At 41.0% G+C, this 23,308-nt stretch overlaps 1 protein-coding gene and 1 long non-coding RNA gene across 2 annotated transcripts in view; one reads left to right on the forward strand and one right to left on the reverse strand.

The window, feature by feature from the left end:
* LOC103241476 (uncharacterized) overlaps positions 1–23,308 on the reverse strand; it is a 229,085-nt gene that overhangs the window by 22,169 nt on the left and 183,608 nt on the right. The window lies entirely within an intron of this gene.
* Positions 21,685–23,308, forward strand: part of MINDY4B (MINDY family member 4B) — a 35,812-nt gene continuing 34,188 nt past the window's right edge. Inside the window, exons 1-2 of the mRNA XM_008008726.3 lie at positions 21,685–22,403; positions 22,641–22,668. Coding sequence (XP_008006917.2) covers positions 22,291–22,403; positions 22,641–22,668 — 141 coding nt within the window. The 5' untranslated portion in view covers positions 21,685–22,290. The remainder of the gene's footprint in view (positions 22,404–22,640; positions 22,669–23,308) is intronic.

Consider the following 23,308-nt stretch of genomic DNA (forward strand, 5'->3'; position numbering starts at 1 on the left):
TTCTAGATGTCTCTTCTATTCTAACAGGGGTTTTCATCCTTTCCCTGGTCTTCCCTCACCCACATTATAGCAGACCTATGGCCAAACCCACACATATGTAAGGAACAGGGCAAACCAATTAGGCTGAGCTGAGATTATTCTGATCAAATTTACAACTCACATTTCTCTGTAAGACACAGACATCAAGCCACCTTCTCCCCTCTCACCTTACCCCCAGCTGTTCTGTGAATCACAACACATTCTTTTGCTCAGGAGACACGTGCAATGTCTTTGCCACAGGAATCTAGAGACTCACTTACACCATGGCGTACTTGTCCCTCATTATTTTCTGGAGACTCAATATCAATTCACAAAGATTCAACCGCTGAACTCAAAGTGACACCTCTTCCAGCCTCATGAGTGGCATTTTGCTCAAGACGTAGTCCTGTTCTGAAAGATACTTAGAAATATTGCCTTCTGGTCTCAGTATCAGGCATTAGCTGTTCTTCTGCCAAAGAAAGGTTTTGTTTTTGTTGTTATGTGTTTGTCTTAATGGATCATATCATCACTCACTGTGGATTAGTCACTGCAAAGCCTGAGGTGACATCTGTGGCTCACCTGTGGCAGTATCTAGAATTTCACGGGTATATTTTGTGTACTCAGAACTAGCTTTATTCCTGGCTCAGTTGGGTTCTGCTGCTTTTTATTCCATTTTTTTTCTTACTCATCTATCTTTTCAACTCCTAATTTATAATCTTTCCAAGAATCACATACACCTTTGTAAGTTGCTTTAAGTTTCTTAGAGCAAGGGATACAAATTTTACAAATCCAAATCTTACCATCATACAGTACTAAAGCTACATGAGAATAAGAAGAAATGTAAGTAAATTATAACCCATTTCTCAAAATGCTTTTACATCACATAAATTGTTTTGTCCACTGCTAAATCCTTTTCCCTTGAACAATGCCTCACACGTGCTGAGCACTTACAAACCTGAATGACTATGGGTCAATTTCAATCCTCCTTTCTGTTGCAGAGAACTGACTGTTTCCAACCTCAGCTGAGGTTCCCATACACAGTCAGCTTCCTGCCATTGCCATTTTCCTTAATTTCCATCTAACTCTAAATCTGATGAAGCTTTCACACCTTCATTTTGAAGCAGGCGACTATTGTGAGTCATAAGATCTATTGTCCTGCCATATCTTCCTGATCCTTTGCCAGTAACTGCCCACAGCACTCAAGAGAAGATGCTGATGCTTGTTCTAATGAATGAATCAAATGACTCATAAGATATTGATTAAGCTTCAACCATGTGTCTTGCATGAAAGAAAAATACAGGGCACAGACCCTGCTCTTAGAACTCAAATCAGTTTCCAAAAATCACAGAAACTATACTGCTACTAAAGTACAGATTGTTTTCTCAGTAAGTAAATTCAAGTTAAACCAGCTTGATGAAGTGGAAAGGCCACTAGGTTTAAGCCCAAACTCTTCCTCTCACCAGTTCTGAGTCTGGGGTGTCACCAAACTTTTCCTGAACTTTGTTTACCTATCAGAAACTAATTTAAATGTGTCCAAACTGCCCCCATATATATGCACATGAATAGCCATCACACTAGCCTTAATTTCCAATTTTTGATGGCTCTTACGAACCCCTCCAAGTAGAGAACCAAGGCATTGCTCCCCAGCCCTGTCCACTCCCCAAGTGCCTCCCCTTCCATTCTGGGAGTTTCTAAATCCTCCTGTGTCCCCAGGAACAAGTCTGTCATCCCAGTTTCCACACCAAGGCAGCTCACAGCTGACCTGCTCCTGAGGTTTCTGTGAGAAGATTGCTTGGCTGAAGCAAAGGATTTGTTCACTGAGGGATGTTCTGCAACCCAGGGTTCTAGAATATGCTGAGGCCTGCGGTAGAGTGGAGTTGTGGTAGAGAACAGCTCCTCCCACAGTTGTGGCACTCCCAGTCTTCTGTGCCCCTAACCAGCTTCCTTCTGTCTGAGATGCCACATGTCTGCTTGCATTCTCTCTTGTCACCGGTCCCTCTTTTCTCCTCTCCAGGTACCTAGCTACAACATTTCCTTGTGTGACCAAAAAGGAGAAGCCTCATGCCCATCAGCTCTCATTAATGTCTTATCAATGCATCCAGAAGGGTCCCCAGCGCACATTGTGTAGAGTCAGGATTCAATCCACAGTTGGATTATCCACTACATAGAAGAGGATCCACCCAAAAGATCTCTACAGGGTCAATGCTTCCAAGGAATCCTGTGCTTCCTTGGGAGCACTGAACCACCAGACAGTGCAACGCGTCGTAGGAGCATTTATTTCTGCTGTGCTGTGGTGAGCAGAGGGGTCCAGGGCCCATCATAACCAGGTGGACATTTGTAACTCCGTTTTGTACATGGTCCCACCATGCAGACCAAGAAGACAAGAAGATGAGCAGTCAGTATTTTAAGCCTCATTATGCCCTATTCATTGTTAAGCTTTCTTTCTCCCTTTGTTCTTCTTCTTTTATATTAGCATGACTTCCCTTTTTTTCTTTAAGCAGTAAAAGGTTTATATCATATTTTTAAAATGGCTTGCTTGAGAAATTCGAAGTTTCTCTGTAGGGCACCTTGAGGGCTTTCCAAATCTGCTCCCTGCTCAGAAGTTCAAAGCTGTATCTTCAGTACCTCATGAGTTGCAAATACTCCAGATTCTAAGTCAAATTAATCACTGCCTTCAGCTGAAGTATCATCCTGACACCTAGGGAGGACCGTGTTGATTTAGCAAGCTGATAGAGCTGAGGAAGGCACAGGCAATGCTGATTTAAATCTATCCAACCATGGAGAGGTGCTCGGTGTTCTGATGGAGGCTAACTCTGTGGCAGCAGCACAGAGGATGCAAGCACACATCTGGAAAGGGGAGCCTTCTGCATGTCAGAGTTTATCCAGCAGATCACTGAAGTGAAATGACATAGTCCGATTTGCATTACAGAACAACATGCTGGGGCCTGTCGAGGAGGGATAGGAACAGAACCTGAACAACCAATGAGAACATTTTACAGAAACTCACCCAAAAGATTATGAGAGTCAGACTCAGACAGTAGATGGATACAGAAATGTGTATCATGGAAATGTGCAGTCAAGATTTGCTGATGGATCAAACGTAAAGAGTGAGGAACAGACTCTATTTGAAGTCAAGCTCTGTTCTGAATTGAAGTCTCTCCTACTGCAGTAGCTCAAATATTAAGTTGGTGCAAAAGTTAATTGTGTTTTCTGCCATTACATTCAATGCCAAAGCCTGCAATTACTTTTGCAGCAACCTAAAAAATCTGTCCTGCTGTTTTTAATGAGTGTTCAATGAAAAAAAAATTCTATTACGCACAGACAAGCCACCCAAATGTTACAAGTGGATGATGGGTGAGAATACCGAAGGTAGAATTGAAGCATCAGAAGTGGGACCCAAAGTTCAGTGAGGCAATCGGAGATTTCATGCAAGAGTTCAAAATGCTTGGGTGGTGCCTCAAATGGCTAGGAGCAATAGCCAGGTGAATGCAGTAGAGTGGGGTCAAGGAGCCAGGTCTTCTGCCTTCACACACTGTAGCTAAGCTTGCTTTGTATTGCAGTGTGATGTGGCTACTTACATTTGTGAGGATGCCCCTATGTGGACAAGCACACAAGCAAACTGGGTAGGCCCCCTGCATCACATGATGTTAAGCAGAGGTGTAGGGGATTGAAAGCTCTTCACTTTCTTCAGAAACTCCACTTCCTCCTCTCTTTCCCAATGTATACAATTTCTTTATCAGGAAACATATATTTTATTATGTAATAGAATTAAGGCTACACAGTCACTCTGGGAGAGGCAGAGATCTACAAATTCACAATTTTTTTACAGTGTCAATGATTGCTGTTGGAATATTTTTGAATGACTAATTTTGACTGGAGAAAGAGAATGGAAACGAGGAAGAAACCTATTTACCTTTCACCCTGAGGGAGTGAAAAGGGCACAGATTTATAAGACTAAAGCACCAAATATTAAACTTTGTCAATGTTGCCAATAATAAAATTGCTTACTTAAGACTCTTGTAAGAAAGAGAAATTACTCTAACAAATTTAAGCAAAGAAATGAATGTACTGAAGGAATAAGGTATTTCTCAGAGTATGAGGACTTTTGGCCTCCAGGAGTCGGGAAGGAAGACTCTAGTACCCCAGGTATGTCAGTGGTTTCTCTACAGACCTCAGCCACTAGTAGGACTCTGTCATTGTTATATGACCCTTAAGTCAAAATGCTATATCTCCAAAAGAAATAATCAAGCTTGTGAAGGATAAGATTCCATGCCTGAACCAATGAACTGTGGTCAGGGTTGGGGTCCTGTGCAGATTCCTGGGGCTCCCTCTGTGAGAAAGGAGCTGGTCAGATTGGGGAAAAGTACACAGCACACTGGAGCACCCTCCCTGCCCTATTTCCCAGCCATGTGGCTCCTCACCCTTTGCAAACCCCAAGTCTCCATGACTCTCTTTGAATCCTTACAATGGTCACATAAGGTAGGCTAAGCAGGGACTCTGCTGCGACGCAATGATGCCTTCTTCAGAGGGAGGAAGATGAGGCTTACAAAGGTTAGTTAACTTACCCAAGGTCGCAAGTAGACTAAATAAGTGAGGCAGGACTTATCCACATCTCCTAGGCTGCAAAACCAATTATGTAAATGTGGGTATGGGGACAAGTGACTGAACCAGTAGAAATACATGAGCAATAGGTGAATGGGTGTCCATATCAGAACCACCAGGAGTGAATGAATGTGCTTACTTGGGCCCCCAAACCAAGCTGTTGACGAGAAGGCAGGGAGAAGGGGAGGAAGGACAAGAATACAGATGGAAGAAAGGGAAAGGTAAGAAATAGGCTCAGATCAAGAGGAAGGTTTCTGGAGTCCGCACGTAAGCACTTCTGTAAGGCATCCAAGGCAGAGACTATTCATGGCCCCCCACCAGTTATCTTCCCTTTCCTATGCAGTAACAGTGTTCTTAGTAGAATGGATGGCTGTCCAACCTAAGGCCACATTTCCAACCTCTCTTGCAACCAGAAGTCACATGATTCTGGCCTAAGGGATGTGAGCAAAAGTAACATGTACAAATTCTGTGTCATACCCTTATAGGTCACGTCCTTTCTCCCTTTCCCCTTTCTATATTCTGGAATGCAGAGTTAATAGCAGGAAACAAAGCAGCCATATTGGACCATGAGATGCAAGCCAAGTATGAGGATGGCAGGGCTACAGAATGTAAGGAGCCTAGATGCCTCATAACTGAGAAACCATCACACCAGTCCTGTCAACCCAGACTTACTTTCAAGTCTAAGAAATAATTTCATAGCAGTCATAGTAAAGAAATAATAATCATGCATGGTATCATAGTAAACATCCCATAATTGCTAAATGCTTATATGATTAATATGCCAGCTAGAAATACAAAATAAAAAGTAGGTATAATTGGCTGAGTGTGGTGGCTCATGCCTGTAATCCCAGCACTTTTGGAGGTTGAGGCGGGTGGATCACAATGTCAAGAGATAGAGACCATCCTGGCCAACATGGTGAAACCCTGTCCTTACTAAAAGTATAAACATTAGCCAGGCATAGTGGCATGCACCTGTAGTCCCAGCTACTCAGGAGGCTGAGGCAGGAGAATTGCTTAAACCCAGGAGGTGGAGGTTGCAGTGAGCCGAGATCACACCACTGCACTCCAGCCTGGGCAACAGAGTGAGACTCCATCTTAAAAAAAAAAAAAGTAGGTATAATTGATTAGGAAATAAGAATTTATCTGCTCTTCGAGATGGCTGAATAGGAACAGCTCCAGCCTCCAGCTCCCAGCGTGAGCAACACAGAAGATGGGTGATTTCTGCATTTTCAACTAAGGTACTGGGTTCATCTCACTGGGACGTGTTGGACAGTTGGCGCTGGTCTGTGGGTGCAGCCCGACCAGCCAGAGCTGAAACAGGGCGAGGCATCGCCTCACCTGGGAAGCACAAGGGAGAAGGGAATTCCTTTTCCTAGCCAAAGGAAATTGAGACACACAACACCTGGAAAATCGGGTAACTCCCACCCTAATACTGCGCTTTACCAAGGGTCTTAGCAAACAGCACACCAGGAGATTATATCCCACACCTGGCCCAGAGGGTCCCACGCCCACGGAGTCTCCCTCATGGCTAGCACAGCAGTCTGAGATCTAACTGCAAGGTGGCAGTGAGGCTGGGGGAGGGGCGCCCGCCATTGCTGAGGCTTAAGTAGGTAAACAAAGCCGCTGGGAAGCTCAAATTGGGTGGAGCCCACCACAGCTCAAGGAAGCCTGCCTGCTTCTGTAGACTCCTCCTCTGGGGACAGGGCATAGCTAAACAAAAGGCAGCAGAAACTTCGGCAGAGGTAAATGCCCCTGCCTGACAGCTTTGAAGAGAGCAGTGGATCTCCCAGCATGGAGGTTGAGATCTGAGAATGGACAGACTGCCTGCTCAAGTGGGTCCCTGACCCATGAGTAGCCTAACTGGGAGACATCCCCCACTAGGTGCAGACCGGCACCTCACACCTCACACAGTGGGGTACACCCCTGAGACGAAGCTTCCAGAGCAAGAATCAGACAGCAACACTTGCTGTTCAGCAATATTCTATCTTCCGCAGCCTCTGCTGCTAATATCCAGGCAAACAGGGTCTGGAGTGGACCTCAAGCAAACTCCAATAGACCTACAGCTGAGGGTCCTGACTGTTAGAAGGAAAACTAACAAACAGAAAGGACACCCACACTAAAACCCCATCAGTACGTCACCATCATCAAAGACCAAAGGCAGATAAAACCACAAAGATGGGGAAAAAGCAGGGCAGAAAAGCAGGAAATTCAAAAAATCAGAGCACATCTCACCCTCCAAAGGAATGCAGCTCATCGCCAGCAATGGAACAAAGCTGGATGGAGAATGACTTTGACGAGTTGAGAGAAGAAGGCTTCAGTCGATCAAACTTCTCAGAGCTAAAGGAGGAACTACGTAACCAGCGCAAAGAAACTAAAAACCTTGAAAAAAGAATGGATGAATGGATAACTAGAATAATCAATGCAGAGAAGACCTTAAAAGAACTGATAGAGATGAAAACCATAACACAAGAACTATGTGACAAATGCACAAGTTTCAGGAACCGACTCTATCAACTGGAAGAAAGAGTATCAGCGATTGAAGATCAAATGAATGAAATGAAGTGAGAAGTGTAGAGAAAAAAGAATAAAAATAAATGAACAAAGCCTCCAAGAAATATGGGATTATGTGAAAAGAACAAATCTACGTCTGATTGGTGTGCCTGAAAGTGACAGGGAAAACGGAACCAAGTTGGAAACCACTCTGCCGGATATCATCCAGGAGAATTTTCCCAACCTAGTAAGGCAGGCCAACATTCAAATTCAGGAAATACAGAGAACGCCACAAAGATACTCCTCAAGAAGAGCAACTCCAAGACACATAATTGTCAGATTCACCAAAGTGGAAATTAAGGAAAAAATGTTAAGGGCAGCCAGAGAGAAAGGTCGGGTTACCCACAAAGGGAAGCCCATCAGACTAACAGCAGATCTCTTGGCAGAAACTCTACAAGCCAGAAGAGAGTGGGGGCCAATATTCAACATTCTTAAAGAAAAGAATTTTGAACCCAGAATTTCATATCCATCCAAACTAAGTTTCATTAGTGAAGGAGAAATAAAATCCCTTACAGACAAGCAAATGCTTAGAGATTTTGTCACCACCAGGCCTGCCCTACAAGAGATCCTGAAGGAAGCACTAAACATGGAAAGGAACAACCGGTACCAGCCACTACAAAAACATGTCAAAATGTAAAGTCCATTGATGCTAGGATGAAACTGCATGAACTAGCGAGCAAAATAACCAGCTAATATCATAATGACAGGATCAAGTTCACACATAACAATATTAACCTTAAATATAAATGGACTAAATGGTCCAATTAAAAGACACAGACTGGCAAATTGGATAAAGAGTCAAGACCCATCAGTTTGCTGTATTCAGGAAACCCATCTCACATGCAGAGACACACAAAGGCTCAAAATAAAGGGATGGAGGAAGAGCTACCAAACAAATGGAAAACAAAAAAAAAGCAGGGGTTGCAATCCTAGTCTCTGCTAAAACAGACTTTCAACCATCAAAGATCAAAAGAGACAAAGAAGGCCATTACATAATGGTAAAGGGATCAATTCATCAGGAAGAGCTAACTATCCTAAATATATATGCACCCAATACAGGAGCATCCAGATTCATAAAGCAAGTCCTTAGAGAATTACAAAGAGACTTAGACTCCCATACAATAATAATGGGAGACTTTAACACCCCACTGTCAACATTAGACAGATCAATGAGACAGAAAGTTAACAAGGATATCCAGGAATTGAACTCAACTCTGCACCAAGCAGACCTAAGAGACATCTACAGAACTCTCCACCCCAAATCAACAGAATGTACATTCTTCTCAGCACCACATCACACTTATTCTAAAATTGACCACATAGTTGGAAGTAAAGCACTCCTCAGCAAATGTAAAAGAACAGAAATTATAACAAACTGTCTCTCAGACCACAGTGCAATCAAACTAGAACCCAGGATTAAGAAACTCACTCAAAACTGTTCAACTACATGGAAACTCCTGAATGACTACTGGGTACATAACGAAATGAAGGCAAAAATAAAGATGTTCTTTGAAACCAATGAGAACAAAGATACAACATACTAGAATCTCTGGGACACATTTAAAGCAGTGTGTAGAGGGAAATTTATAGCCCTAAATGCCCACAAAAGCAAGCAGGAAAGATCTAAAATTGACACCCTAACATCACAATTAAAAGAACTAGAGAAGCAAGAGCAAACACATTCAAAAGCTAGCAGAAGGAAAGAAATAACTAAGATCAGAGCAGAACTGAAGGAGATAGAGACACAAAAAACCCTCCAAAAAATCAATGAATCCAGGAGCTGGTTTTTTGAAAAGATCAAAAAATTGATAGACCGCTAGCAAGACTAATAAAGAAGAAAAGAGAGAAGAATCAAATAGACGCAAAAAAAATGATAAAGGGGATTTCACCACCGACCCCACAGAAATACAAACTACCATCAGAGAATACTATAAACACCTCTATGCAAATAAACTAGAAAACCTAGAAGAAATGGACACTTACACTCTCCCAAGACTAAACCAGGAAGAAGTTGAATCCCTGAATAGACCAATAGCAGGCTCTGAAATTGAGGCAATAATTAATAGCCTACCAACCAAAAAAAACCCAGGACCAGACGGATTCACAGACAAATTCTACCAGAGGTAAAAGGAGGAGTTGGTACCACTCCTTCTGAAACTATTCCAATCAATAGAAAAAGAGGGAACCCTCCCTAACTCATTTTATGAGGCCAACATCATCCTGATACCAAAGCCTGACAGAGATACAACAAAAAAAGATAATTTTAGACCCATATCCCTGATGAACATCGATGCAAAAATCCTCAATAAAATACTGGCAAACTAAATCCAGCAGCACATCAAAAAGCACTTATCCACCATGATCAAGTGGGCTTCATCCCTGGGACGCAAGGCTGGTACAACATACGCAAATCAATAAACGTAATCCAGCATATAAACAGAACCAAACAGAACCAAAGACAAAAACCACATGATTATCTCAATAGATGCAGAAAAGGCCTTTGAAAAAATTCAATAGCCCTTCATGCTAAAAACTCTCAATAAATTCGGTACTGATGGAACGTATCTCAAAATAATAAGAGCTATTTATGACAAACCCACAGCCAATATCATACTGAATGGGCAAAAACTGAAAGCATTCCCTTTGAAAACTGGCACAAGACAGGGAAGCCCTCTCTCACCACTCCTATTCAACATAGTGTTGGAAGTTCTGGCTAGGGCAATCAGGCAAGAGAAAGAAATAAAGGGTATTCAGTTAGGAAAAGAAGAAGTCAAATGGTCCCTGTTTGCAGACGACATGATTGTATATTTAGAAAACCCCATTGTCTCAGCCCATAATCTCCTTAAGCTGATAAGCAACTTCAGCAGTCTCAGGATACAAAATTAATGTGCAAAAATCACAAGCATTCGTATACACCAGTAACAGACAAACAGAGAACCAAATCATGAATGAACTCCCATTCACAATAGCTTCAAAGAGAATAAAATACCTAGGAATCCAACTTACAAGGGATGTAAAGGACCTCTTCAAGGAGAACTACAAACCACTGCTCAGTGAAATAAAAGAGGACACAAACAAATGGAAGAACATACCATGCTCATGGATAGGAAGAATCAATATTGTGAAAATGGCCATACTGCCCAAGGTAATTTATAGATTCAATGCCATCTCCATTAAGCTACCAATGACTTTCTTCACAGAATGGGAAAAAACTGCTTTAAAGTTCATATGGAACCAAAAAAGAGCCCGCATTGCCAAGACAATCCTAAGCCAAAAGAACAAAGCTGGAGGCATCACGCTACCTGACTTCAAACTATACTACAAGGCTACAGTAACCAAAACAGCATGGTACTGGTACCAAAACAGAAATATAGACCAATGGAACAGAACAGAGTCCTCAGAAATAATACCACACATCTACAGCCATCTGATCTTTGCAAACCTGAGAGAAACAAGAAATGGGGAAAGGATTCCCTATTTAATAAATGGTGCTGGGAAAATTGGCTAGCCATAAGTAGAAAGCTGAAACTGGATCCTTTCCTTACTCCTTATATGAAAATTAATTCAAGATGGATTAGAGACTTAAATGTTAGACCTAAAACCATAAAAACCCTAGAAGAAAACCTAGGTAATACCATTCAGGACATAGGCATGGGCAAGGACTTCATGTCTAAAACACTAAAAGCAATGGCAACAAAAGCCAAAATTGACAAATGGGATCTAATTAAACTAAAGAGGTTCTGCACAGCAAAAGAAACTACCATCAGAGTGAACAGGCAACCTACAGAATGGGAGAAAATTTTTGCAATCTACTCATCTGACAAAGGGCTAATATCCAGAACCCATAAAGAACTCAATCCAATTTACAAGGAAAAAACAAACAACCCCATCAAGAAGTGGGCAAAGGATATGCACAGACACTTCTCAAAAGAAGACATTCATACAGCCTACAGACACATGAAAGAATGCTCAACACTTGCCATCAGAGAAATGCAAATCAAAACCACAATGAGATACCATCTCACAGCAGTTAGAATGGCAATCATTAAAAAATCAGGAAACAACAGGTGCTGGAGAGGATGTGGAGAAATAGGAATACTTTTACACTGTTGGTGGGACTGTAAACTAGTTCAACTATTGTGGAAAACAGTATGGTGATTCCTCAAGGATCTAGAACTAGAAATACCATTTGACCCAGTCATCCCATTACTGGGTATATACCCAAAGGATTATAAGTCATGCTGCTATAAAGACACATGCACACGTATGTTTATTGCGGCACTATTCACAATAGCAAAGACTTGGAATCGACCCAAATGTCCATCAGTGACAGATTGGATTAAGAAAATGTGGCACATATACACCATGGAATACTATGCAGCCATAAAAAAGGATGAGTTCGTGTCCTTTATGGGGACATGGATGCAGCTGGAAACCATCATTCTCAGCAAACTATCGCAAGAATGGAAAACCAAATGCCGCATGTTCTCACTCATAGGTGGGAATTGAACAGTGAGATCACTTGGACTCGGGAAGGGGAACATCACACACCGGGTCCTATTGTGGGCGGGGGGAGGGATAGCATTAGGAGATATACCTAATGTAAATGACGAGTTAATGGGTGCAGCATACCAACATGGCACATATATACATATGTAACAAACCTGCACGTTGTGCACATGTACCCTAGAACTTAAAGTATAATAATAAAAAATAAAAGTCAACAAGCAAAAAAAAAAACAAAATTATCTGCTCTTTATGTAAAACTTACAAATGACTATATATCAATAATAAAATTATTAATAATGTATATTCCATCAATTAAAATTTTTAAATGCTTGAAACTTTTGACACAACTGTTCTTCAGGAAATTTTTTCTCATATGGAAACTTGTTCTCAGGTATTTTGTAAATCCAGCTATGATGATTGTAATGGTATATTTTTGGCGCTTATGTGAGCTTTTTCATAGACTAAATTTCTTTAAAGTATAAATTTTTAATCACTGGTTATGAACATTAAATATTTTAAACTTTTTACTATGGAAAATTTCAAATATACACACAATTATTGAAAGTAGCATAATGAATCCTAGGTACCCATTAAACATATTCAACTACCAACTCCTGGATGATTTTGTTTCATCCATGTGGCCTCACCAACTTCCAACCCATCTCATCTGGATTATCATGAGGCAAATCTCAGACATCACATCATTTCATCCATAAAATTGTAGTATGTCTCTCAGGACTTTCTTTTGAAAACATGATGACAATAACATTATCACACCTAAAAATAAATAAATAATTCTTTATTATCAAAATGCAGTGTTTAAGCTTACCCAATTATCTCATAGTTTTTTTTTGTTTTTTTGTTTTTTTTTTGCAGGATCCAAATAAATTCCATACATTGCAATCAATTGATATGTCTTTTTTAGTATATAAGTCACCAGGACTTTCGTTGGAAAGATAAATACACTTCTAGCTTGTTTAAGTCACTGTTCCTTGGGATCTCTCTGTCACAACAGCAACATCCTAAGCCCACAACCACTGCAGCCCCCAGCTCTCAGGGTAAGCTCATGGCTCATCACCCTGGTTCCCAGGCCTGGGTTGACCCAGAGCAAGAACAGGAGGGCTGGAGTTCAACATCCAATCCTGTCTCTGGCCAAAACAGTTCCCAGTCCTTTTCAAGACTTGGCAGAGCTACCAGATTCCCTCTAGGAGCCACCCAGGCCTGGTCCACCTACAGCCTGGAATTTCTCAGGTTGAGAAGGAGCTGTGCTGAGAATTAGTCAATTTTTAAAATAAAGTTACAGGGACCTAAGAGACGATCTAACTCAGGGATCAGCAAACTTTTTGTAAAGGGCCAGACAGTAAATATTCTAGGCCTGGCAAGCCGTACGGTGTCTGTCCCAGCTATTCAACTCTGCCGTTGAGCGTGAAAGCAATCGCAGACAACACATAAATGAGTGTGGCTGTGTTTTCACAAATCTTTGTTTACGGACACAAATTTGAATTTTATATAAGTTTCATGAAATATATTACATAATTATATGTTATGTTATAAAATAGAATATTTTATGTTATGAATTCTTTTGATTTTATTTCCAACTATTTAAAAATGTAAAATCCACTCTTAACTTGCAGGCTATACATAAATAGATAGTAGAACCAATTTAGCCTATGGGCCACAATTTGCCTTGATGTAACCCAACCTTCTCATCTGCTGCTGAGAATTAAACGGAGGACCAGAGAGGTGAATTAATTCACCCAAAGTCACACAGCAAGTTGATGAGAAAGGCCAAAGTTAGAACCCAAGTCTTCATCCCTTAAAATTTCCAAAGGAATACTTTAATAGCAAGAACAGTATAGTCATGAACCATTTGAAAGGCCAAAGACAGAGAACTTGAGCTTAAACCCCAAGCCATATGGACATATCACGACAATAGAGAGCCTGACTGCAGTGTTCGTTTCCTAGTAACCACAGCCTCTCTGATGAAAGATTGCTCTGACTTGTTATTTATAACTTATTTCCCAATAGGGAGGGTGAGTGATTTGATTATATTTAGTTACAGGAGCCAGGGAAATCCTAATCTACCATCTTAGCATACTCGCAAACCCTAGAGCCACAGCTGCCAGGAGACGGAAGAAAGCAAAGAAAGCTGCAATGTACAGTGTTGTCCCTGTTACTAACAACAAGGGTCACATATAGCAATTACTGACTGCCTGACACAAATAACAGATGGTGTGAGGGGAAACAGGGAAGAAAGGCATACATTCCTATTTATACTCTAGGGAGGCAGTCATTATGAGAAACCTTTCTACACCTTGTTCATTACTCCACTCAGAGCATCTGTTAATTTGGCCTCCCTTTTTGACTTTGTCAGTATGACTATGCTTCTGGCTCCTAGAGTTATATTCCTGAGAACGAACTCTGCTGCCTCTTCAGGCGATTTCTTGGTTCCATAGAAAATTGGATGATTTGAAGTTCAGAGAGAGACAACAAAGCATTAGAAAACCACAAACAGCCTATAAATAGAAGAGGTCTCATTGGCCTCTTCTAAGAGTCAAGAGATTCCGGGTGGAGTTAGGTAGAACTGACAAATTAAGCCAATGTCAGAGACAGTAAGCCATGAAGGGGTTATCCAGAGATTATCTAGTGTTGTCCAACCCCATATTTTACCTCCCAGGGCCCAGAGAGGATAAGTAACTTACAAAAGATCACACAGCAGATTTGATGAACCCAGATCTTGTTACTCACTGCCTCATAACATTTCTGATACCTGAGCAGCTTCTAAAACAAGGCAGAAAATATCTCTAAGCAGGCAGATGGACAGATGTGAAACGCCAACATGATGAATCAATGCAGAGTCTTCGCTTCCTTCTGTCCACAAATTTAAATAGATAATTATGTGTCATTGCATAATTATACAAAAATAGGAGAAGAGGTAGCATTTGTTAAAAGAATAAGGAACAAAAAGAGACCGGGGGATCACAAGTTGACGGAGGCATCCAATGACTGCCTCAGACACATTGCTTGTAGAATATAGTTCTTAGGTTTAGTGGCTCAGCTGGGGCTCTGGAAGTGCACACGGGATGTCTGTTCTTTGGAAGAAAGAAACAAGAAATCACTCAGGAATGTTGTATAGTTTGTCTGAAGCAATGGTTGTCTTTTCCCCCATCCTAATTAATGATGTAATAAGATTTGGGGTGTATTTTTTATTATATGAATACATACAGATACATGTTTTAAGTGAAGAGCTACATATTGATTATAAAATAATCTGTTATTATTTTTGGAGCAAACCAAACACTGCCCTTTCAATTTTCCACCAAGTGCTTTTCCCCATAATACCCCATGTATACTTTAGGCATGCAAGATGGATAATGAGGTCTAAGGCAATAAGGACTAGAAGAGCGGCTTCAGGAAAGCTGAGCAAGCAAATGCACAGACCTGAGATGCAGGACAGCTTTTGTACAGAAGAGTAAAATAAAGCAGCTGACAGTATTCCAGGGGTGCCTGGCTGACCATGTGTTGGGGACATGGGAGGGGGAGGTTGACTAGATGGCTTCTGTGATCCCTGCAGCAGCGACAGTCTGATTCAACAGAAGACCACATGTATTTTCAGAAATAGCTCTTACATTGTGTTTATGCTTTATTGGCAGAGAGTTCTAGTCTTGGTGTTCATACTGTAAGAGTGCAGTGAGCCTTTTAAAAAATATATATATATATACAAGCAAACATCCACTACCCAGGCTGGTAACAGCTTTTCCATTTTCTATCGGAGAGCTATTCTTCCTTACCCTTGGTCAGGGGCTCTAATGTTATCCTCCAGCTCTAAGAGTGAGCACATAAGCCAGGCCTGGCCAATTAGTGCTTCCTATCGCCCTGGTCACAGAGATTGGGCAAAACACTCAATGAGAATCAGTTCTGGGGTTTTGCTAAATTTTCCAATAGGAAACAGGGGTATTCTTGCTGGAGTGGCTTATCTGATACAAGTAAGCCTGGAGCTGTCGTCTTTCCTATCATGGGCAAGTCTTCCTAAAAATAAAGTCCACACAGAAGCAAGCCAGCCCAGAGGTGGAGAGAGACTAGATTCCAACAGCGTCACTTGAGCGTGTGTGTTCAGTCATATCTAAACTGAGTTTTTCCTTTGAAATCAAATCAGACACTAAATTCCCTTTTTACTTAAACCAGTTTAAACTGAGTTTGGTCCTTACAAACAAGAGTCCTGGTTAAACAAGAAAGACAAAATAAAATGAAAGACAGACCCTAAAACAATAATCCATCTTATTTGCATAGTCCTTTTCAGTTAGCAGAAACCCTCCAGGCCCCTGGAAGATTTATAGCAACCCCAAGAGGCCAACCAAGCAGGAATTGTCCCTATTTTGAAGATAAACAGCAAAAAGTAATTGCACCCTTGCTATGTGCCACTGTTGTAAATGCTTCTCAGGTATTAATTAATGACTCCTCAAAGTGACCTAGTGAAAGAGCTGATATTGTTATCCCCATTTTATAAGAGTAGAAACGGAGGCAAAGAGGTGAAATTGTTGGCCCAAGATCACTGCCAGTAAATAGATGTGGTGGACACACTCTAGGGTGACCCCACCCCAATGCCAACCGGTGATGCTTCTGTGGAATCCTCTCCCCTGAGTGTGGGCAGGACCTGTGCTTATTTCTTGCCAGTGGAATATAGCAAAGGTGAGGAGATATCACTCCCATGATTACATGTGGCAAAGGTGAAGGGATTCTGCTGATGTAACTAAGATTTAATCAGCTTGACTTTGAGTTAATCAAAAGGGAGATTATCCTGGGTGGGTCTGACCTCATCAAGTGAGTTATAAGAGCACAGAGGTTTCCCCAGGATCAGAGACTTTGAGCAGCAGAGATTCCCTCTTTCCTGCTGGTCCTGAAGAAACAAGTTCTATAGTCACAAGGAAATGAGTTCTGCCAAGAACCATGTGAGCTTAAGAAAGGTTCCCAGGTCTAGACATGACTGCAGAGCTGGACAGCACTTTCACTGCTGCCTTGTGAGACCCTGAGTTGAGGGCCCAGCTAAGCCATGCCCAGACTCCTGGCCCCTGAAAGCTGTGAGGCAATGTATGGGTGGTGTTAAGCCGCCAAGTCTGTGGTAATTTGTTACACAGAATGGACAACTAACACAGAAGAGGAGCAGAGATTCCCACCCAGTGTGACTCCAGGAACTGTGTGACAAATGCTGGTTACCAGGTTCTTTTGGACACCAACAGAGAGAGATATTTTACCACAACCACCAGTTTTCCAATCCCCAATACTAAGTAGCTGTCCTACAATTCAATTCAATCTGACACTACCCAGAGTTAGTGTCACATTCCCCAGGTGTGAGGGCTCAGTCCCGCACACTGACTTCACTTCAGATGCCAGTTGCAAGGATCATGTCACCGATACCTCTGACAGACTGGCTGTGAATCAGGGGTTCCCATGACCGCCTGACAATTTGTTAATTTGCTAGACTGGCTCACAAAAGTCAGGAAGCCCCTTTATTTACACTTACTAGTTTATTATAAAGGATGCAAATAAACAGCCAGATGAAGATGTACACAAGGCAAGGTCTGTGAGGGTCCTGAATGTAGGAGCCTCTGTCCCTGGTGGAGTTGGGATGCAATACCCTCCTAGCATGTGGGTGTGTTTGCCAGCTTGGAACTTCCCTAAACCCTGTTAATGGACTTTCATGGAGGCTTCATTACATAGCCATTATTGATTAAGCCATTGGCCATTGGTGATTAACCCATCTCCACCCCTTCTTTCTTCCCCATAGGCTGGGGGCTGAGCTAAAAGTTCCAAACGTGTAATCAAGGCTTGGTCTTTCTGGGCATAAGACCCTGTTCTGAAGCTGCTTAGGGGCCCACCAAGAGTCAGCTCGTTAGAATAAAAGATGCTTCTACCACCTTCATCGCTCCGGAAATTCCAAGAGTTTTAGGAATCAGGGAGAAAGCCCAAATATAGATTTCCTATTAAACCACACTAGTCTTTAAGGCTTTTGAAGATGATGACTGGGGTCCAACCAATGACTAGGGGACCAGCCAAAGGCCAATGACTGAGGTACTGAGTTGGGACCAATGCGTATGTTTCTTCACTTCAGGACTTCTGACTTCCGACCCTGGCTCTGACTCATTCTGCCACCCCTAAAGTACACAAAGGCATAAAAGATAAAATGGGATTTTTTTCTCCAGAAAAAATAAAATGTTTAAAGGAGAAGTTTAACATATAAGAGCCAAGAAAATATTGATTAAAGGTTAGGAGTTTTTATATAAGTCATATACATCATGACTCTATAAGTCAAAGAAGTGTGGAAAGTGAAATTCGAGACCCTAAGTGACTTCTCCAAGGCCACACAGTCATGGAAGAGGAGCTGGGATTTCACCCTGGGTCTGACCTCCACCTTCTTCCTCCTCCCTATAGCACCAAAGAACAAAGGGAGACTATTTCAGCCATCTTCTAGTTTCCAGTGGATTGGCAGAATTCTTTTAGGAAGGGATATAATCAGGAAATTTCCATCTCCACAGAAAGTACTACTAAAGAAAATGCATGGTAATTAAAGCATAAAGGATTTAACTTAATCCTAAGGAAGAGCTTTCCAGGGATAAGGTTAATTAAACGCTAACGAGATTTTGTTTTAAAGAAAATCAAAAGCCTCGAAAATTCTGCTTTCAGATTTCTGTTTATGAAACATTACATGAAAACAGCAAGAAGAAAGGTTGGGGATGATTTTGTAAGCTAGTCAAAATGCTTGAAAGCCCAAGGTTTTCAACTTTGACTATAAGGCTGAATTGAGTAAATAATTGTAAAGATCAGTCAAAGCTTTCTGGGAGACTATAGCAAATGTTAATGCCATTAAATTTTACGTATTAATTTCCAGGTTTGAAATACATACTAGCTTTTCTCATTATATCATTCATATTTTTTAAAATTATCAACAAAGAAAGCAAACGGACTCAGCCGCAGATTTCTGCACTCACACAGTGCATTTCCTTTATAGGTGGATGATTTCGGACCCTCCACTATCCCCCATTGTGGGGTCACAGAAACTCTCCTTCTCCACCACGGCCCCTGCTTTGTACTTGTGCTTTCTTTTTGCTGCTGCAGACCCCTTGCTGCCTGATACCCCATATTCAGTCCCAACCCTTTGCTGCATCAGGAGCAGTCTTGGGGCAAGAGCTTTAGATGACTTCATATGCTGTGAGGAGGGAGCAAGGGCATAAAAATAGAAGAGGGAAATCTCAGATTCCACATATTTCTGTACCCTCCCTTGCCCCCTCTCTCCAGACTTGGTCCAGGACCCTCCAACCCCACCTCTGCTTCCCAACCTCTTTCATACACTCAGGATTCCTGCTGTCTTTTTTTTTTTTTTTAATTAATTTATTATTATTATTATACTTTAAGTTCTAGGGTACATGTGCATAACGTGCAGGTTTGTTACATATGTATACTTGTGCCATGTTGGTGTGCTGCACCCATCAACTCGTCATTTACATCAGGTATAACTCCCAATGCAATCCCTCCCCCCTCCCCCCTCCCCATGATAGGCCCCGGTGTGTGATGTTCCCCTTCCCAAGTCCAAGTGATCTCATTGTTCAGTTCCCACCTATGAGTGAGAACATGCGGTGTTTGGTTTTTGCCCCAAAGAATGTCGCTTTTCTCTGGATATGGCTGAATTGCATGCTTAACCCTTGGTGTATTCCAGAGATCAGCCCTTTCCATATGAAGGACCTAACTGAAAGAGGAGAGAAAGGTGGGGAAAGGAAAGACAGCACTTCATTTATCCAAAGGTGAGATCATGAATTCCACCCTGGGATAAAAGTAATAAGAGGGCTGGGCAAGAGATGATCACAAACAGTGTTGAAACTTGGTAATTTGTGTTAAATGTCTTCAGATGACCACATTATCTGATTCAGTCATTTCACTCCTGGGGATTAAATCTAAATAAACAATGGGAAGATAAATAAGATCTAAACAAATAGAGTGATATACAATGTTCATAAAAGTCTCAATATGGTAAAGATATGAAATTATCCCCATTTCATAGATGAATAAACTGAGACATAGAGAGATTACATAAACTGCCTGAGGTGATATAGCAAGTAAGAGGTGAAACCATGATTCAAAACTGAGCAGTTCCGGGCGGGCGCGGTGGCTTACGCCTGTAATCCCAGCACTTTGGGAGGCCAAGGCGAGCAGATCACGAGGTCAGGAGATCGAGACCATCCTGGCTAACGCGGTGACACCCTGTCTCTACTAAAAATACAAAAAATTAACCAGGCACGGTGGCGGGCGCCTGTAATCCCAGCTACTCGGGAGGCCGAGGCAGGAGAATGGCTTGAACCCAGGAGGCGGAGCTTGCAGTGAGCCAAGATGGTGCCACTGCACTCCCACCTGGGCAGCAGAGCGAGACTCTGTCTCAAAAAACAAACAAAAAAACTAAACGGTTTGGGCCCAGAGCCCATGCTCTTAACCACCCCGCTCTCTTGCCCATCCGCTGTGCTCCCGCTGTTCCACTGGATTTTCCTCCTGCGTGTTTATTTCTTGCACTAGGAAGAGCAGGAACCACATCTGTTTCACCTTGGGACCTCTAAGTCCCTGGTATGTAGGGAAGAGTCAAAATACATTTATTGAACTCAACAGGATGGTTTATTGGTAAGTTATCTAATCGTTTGGATTTATGCTTCTACCTTTACAGAATTCTCTGTAAATTAGGGCACAGACATAGCCAAAAATACACAGATTTAATAATGAGTTTTTAAAAAATAGTTTATTTAGCTGCTCCCCTTTTCTGGTTTTGGGTTGTTAAATAATTTAAATGGCAGATCCAGAATTTATTTTTTAATATGACTTTTTAAATAGGAAATTCCAGAACATTTCTCATCATTATATTATTTGAGAACAAGAATTATGTAATTTCTTATTTTTTTCTGCACTGTGGGTGCCCAATAAATATTAATACTGATGCCACCATTAAAATTATAAAACTATAAACAGGAAAACAGTAGTGAAGTGCCTTTTTTTTTTTTAAAAAAAAAAAAAAAAGGTTTTATGGCTAGTGAAGGCAAATAAAAATTATTTATTTAGGCCTCTTATGTTTATAATAAAAATAGTAAATCTGATGGACATTTATGAGACCTGTGGAAATGAGGTGGTTAAACCACCACCAAAAATTAGTTGAAGAAACCAGTGGTGGAGGACTCCTAAGCAAGACTGTGGACACCTAAACCCGCCTCTGGTTTCTTTAGTGCCTTGCTATGTTTCAAGGTCTTTGCAATAGTATAAATAACCAGTCCCCTCAACCCTGACCACTCTACTAGTCACAATAAATCCAGATAGCCTCTTTGTCTTGACCTCTTGGCATTCCCAGGATTTTATGTAACTCATGATTAGAAATGTTTATAGAGAAAACGACCTCCTGTTGAAGAGGTCCAAGATTTATATTCAATCAAGTCAGAAGGAGCAAGAGAAAACTGTTACTGGTAACCAGTATTGTTTTTGATAAACACCATTATATTAGGGTTCTCCAGAGACATGGAGCCAATAGGCTATATATACACATACATATGTATATACAATTATGAGGGTAGTCATGCAATTGTGAGGGCTGGCAAGACCAAAAATGAAAATTGCAGGGCAGACCAGCAGTCTGGAGTCCCAGGGAAGAGTTGATGTTTCAGTCTTGAGTCGAAAGGCTGTCTGAAGCATTCCTTCTTCTTTGGGGGACCATTTTTAAGGCCTTCAACTGATGAGATAAAGTCCATCCACATTGTAAAGAGTAATTGGCTTTATTCAAAGTCAACGGATATAAATGTTAATCACATCTTTTAAAAAAGACCTTCACACCAACATCTAGATTGGTGTTTAGATGGGTGTCATGTAGGCAACTCAGCCTAGCCAAGTTGACACATAAAATTAATCATCAAAACCATTAATGTTCTTTATTATATCAGTGACTGCAGCTACAATTCACTAAGCCAACAAGAAGAGATATAATGATATAACTTTTAGATTTCTCTTTGAAACAAATCAGACCAGTTCTTCAACTGTGCAAGATTTCTGTGTACTAAACTCTACAGCAAATGCCAGTTGGCCAGTGTCTTTTTTGGCCTATATATTATCCAACAGTAGTTGATAAAGTTTTTTGATGTCAGCAGGATGGTTTTTACCCACTTTGGCTATGTATTTCTGCTCCACAAACACTTCCAAGAAGGCATTACAGCATTAAAAACTATCACATTCCACCACCAGCATAGTATCTCTCACCAATTAAATTATCTCAATTGCTCTGATACAGATAATTGCAATCCCTTTGTTTATAAACCTGTGTCTTGGATTAAACATTCATGGTCCCTATATAGTGAACAAAAATACACAGACTATTTTACCTCTAATGAAAGTTTAATCATGATCTGATAGCAGAGGCTTACAGTGCGTTCAGAGCAGCCATTGTGTGGAGTGATCTCTTTGCTGGTCAAAAGAAAGGGTGGCGGGTGGCACACTTCCTCTAGCCATCTGTTTCAGCCACCTCACTTGCTTCTCTATAGCCTGACCTCTCTCTCCCAACATAAGAACTTCCCGTTTTCAATTCGTCCCATTATCCAAATGGATATGGAGGTCTTGGGCCAGGAACAAAGCTCCGAACAGCTGGATTTAGAGGAGATCTCAAGGAAAATTTCATTCCTTGACAAATGGAGGGAAATCTTCAGTTTTCACAGGTAAGTTGTTCTCATTTTCTCATTTCTTTAGAAACAAAGGGATTTTCCGTGTTTAAGTAATCAACTTATAAGCTTGCAACATGAGAAATTTCCTTTATAGATTTACCTCTAAAATGCTTCAGACATAACTATTTGTGGACAGAGACTTCCCTAGCAAGGTTGGGGTTTGGGAGGCTTGTGGATGTGAGGTTTGATGAGAGTGAGTAATTTACTTGATGTTTTCTCTTTCATTTAAAGGTTGGGAACCAATAATACAACTCCTCAGGTAATTACTTTTCCCAAAGCCAATGTGTTCTCCTTTAGTTGCTTCTTCAAACAATCACATTAACAGCATAATCTGCATTTATTCTTTGCACATAATGTCACTCAGGCACTGGCATTTAACGCGTGAAAACATAAAACTAGAAAGCCTGTCGAAGATTTTTTTCTTGTGCTTTTTTATGGATTTCTCTTTCTACTTCTAAGAGCTATGTTTTTATCATTAAGAGCATCATATGGTTATTATTTTAGAAAAAAGGTAGTATTAAAATCTAAAGTTCCCACATTTGTGAAATAACACTGGATTCTGACAACGAAGTGCTTCTGTGTCCCTGAAGAAAAGCAGTTTTGAAAATAGTTATCATCTTTATTCAGCTTGAGAAAAATCATTTTCCTTTACCATTTCAAAATAAGAGATAGATGACTGAATCCTGGTGCTAAAAAGGTATTTTAAAATCTGATATACAATATAAGATGAAAGATGTTTGTACCTCGTGTAAACTGAAAAGGTTAGAAGGTAATGGACTTTGTATTTCAGGTATTACTTCAATCACTGAGCAAACACAGGATAAAATATTAAGGTGGTTTTCATGGCACTAGTATATATGATCAAGCAATTGAATCATTAATATTTTAACTATAATGCT

The sequence above is a fragment of the Chlorocebus sabaeus genome, chromosome 15 (genome assembly GCF_047675955.1).
Source record: "Chlorocebus sabaeus isolate Y175 chromosome 15, mChlSab1.0.hap1, whole genome shotgun sequence".
NCBI lineage: Eukaryota > Metazoa > Chordata > Mammalia > Primates > Cercopithecidae > Chlorocebus > Chlorocebus sabaeus.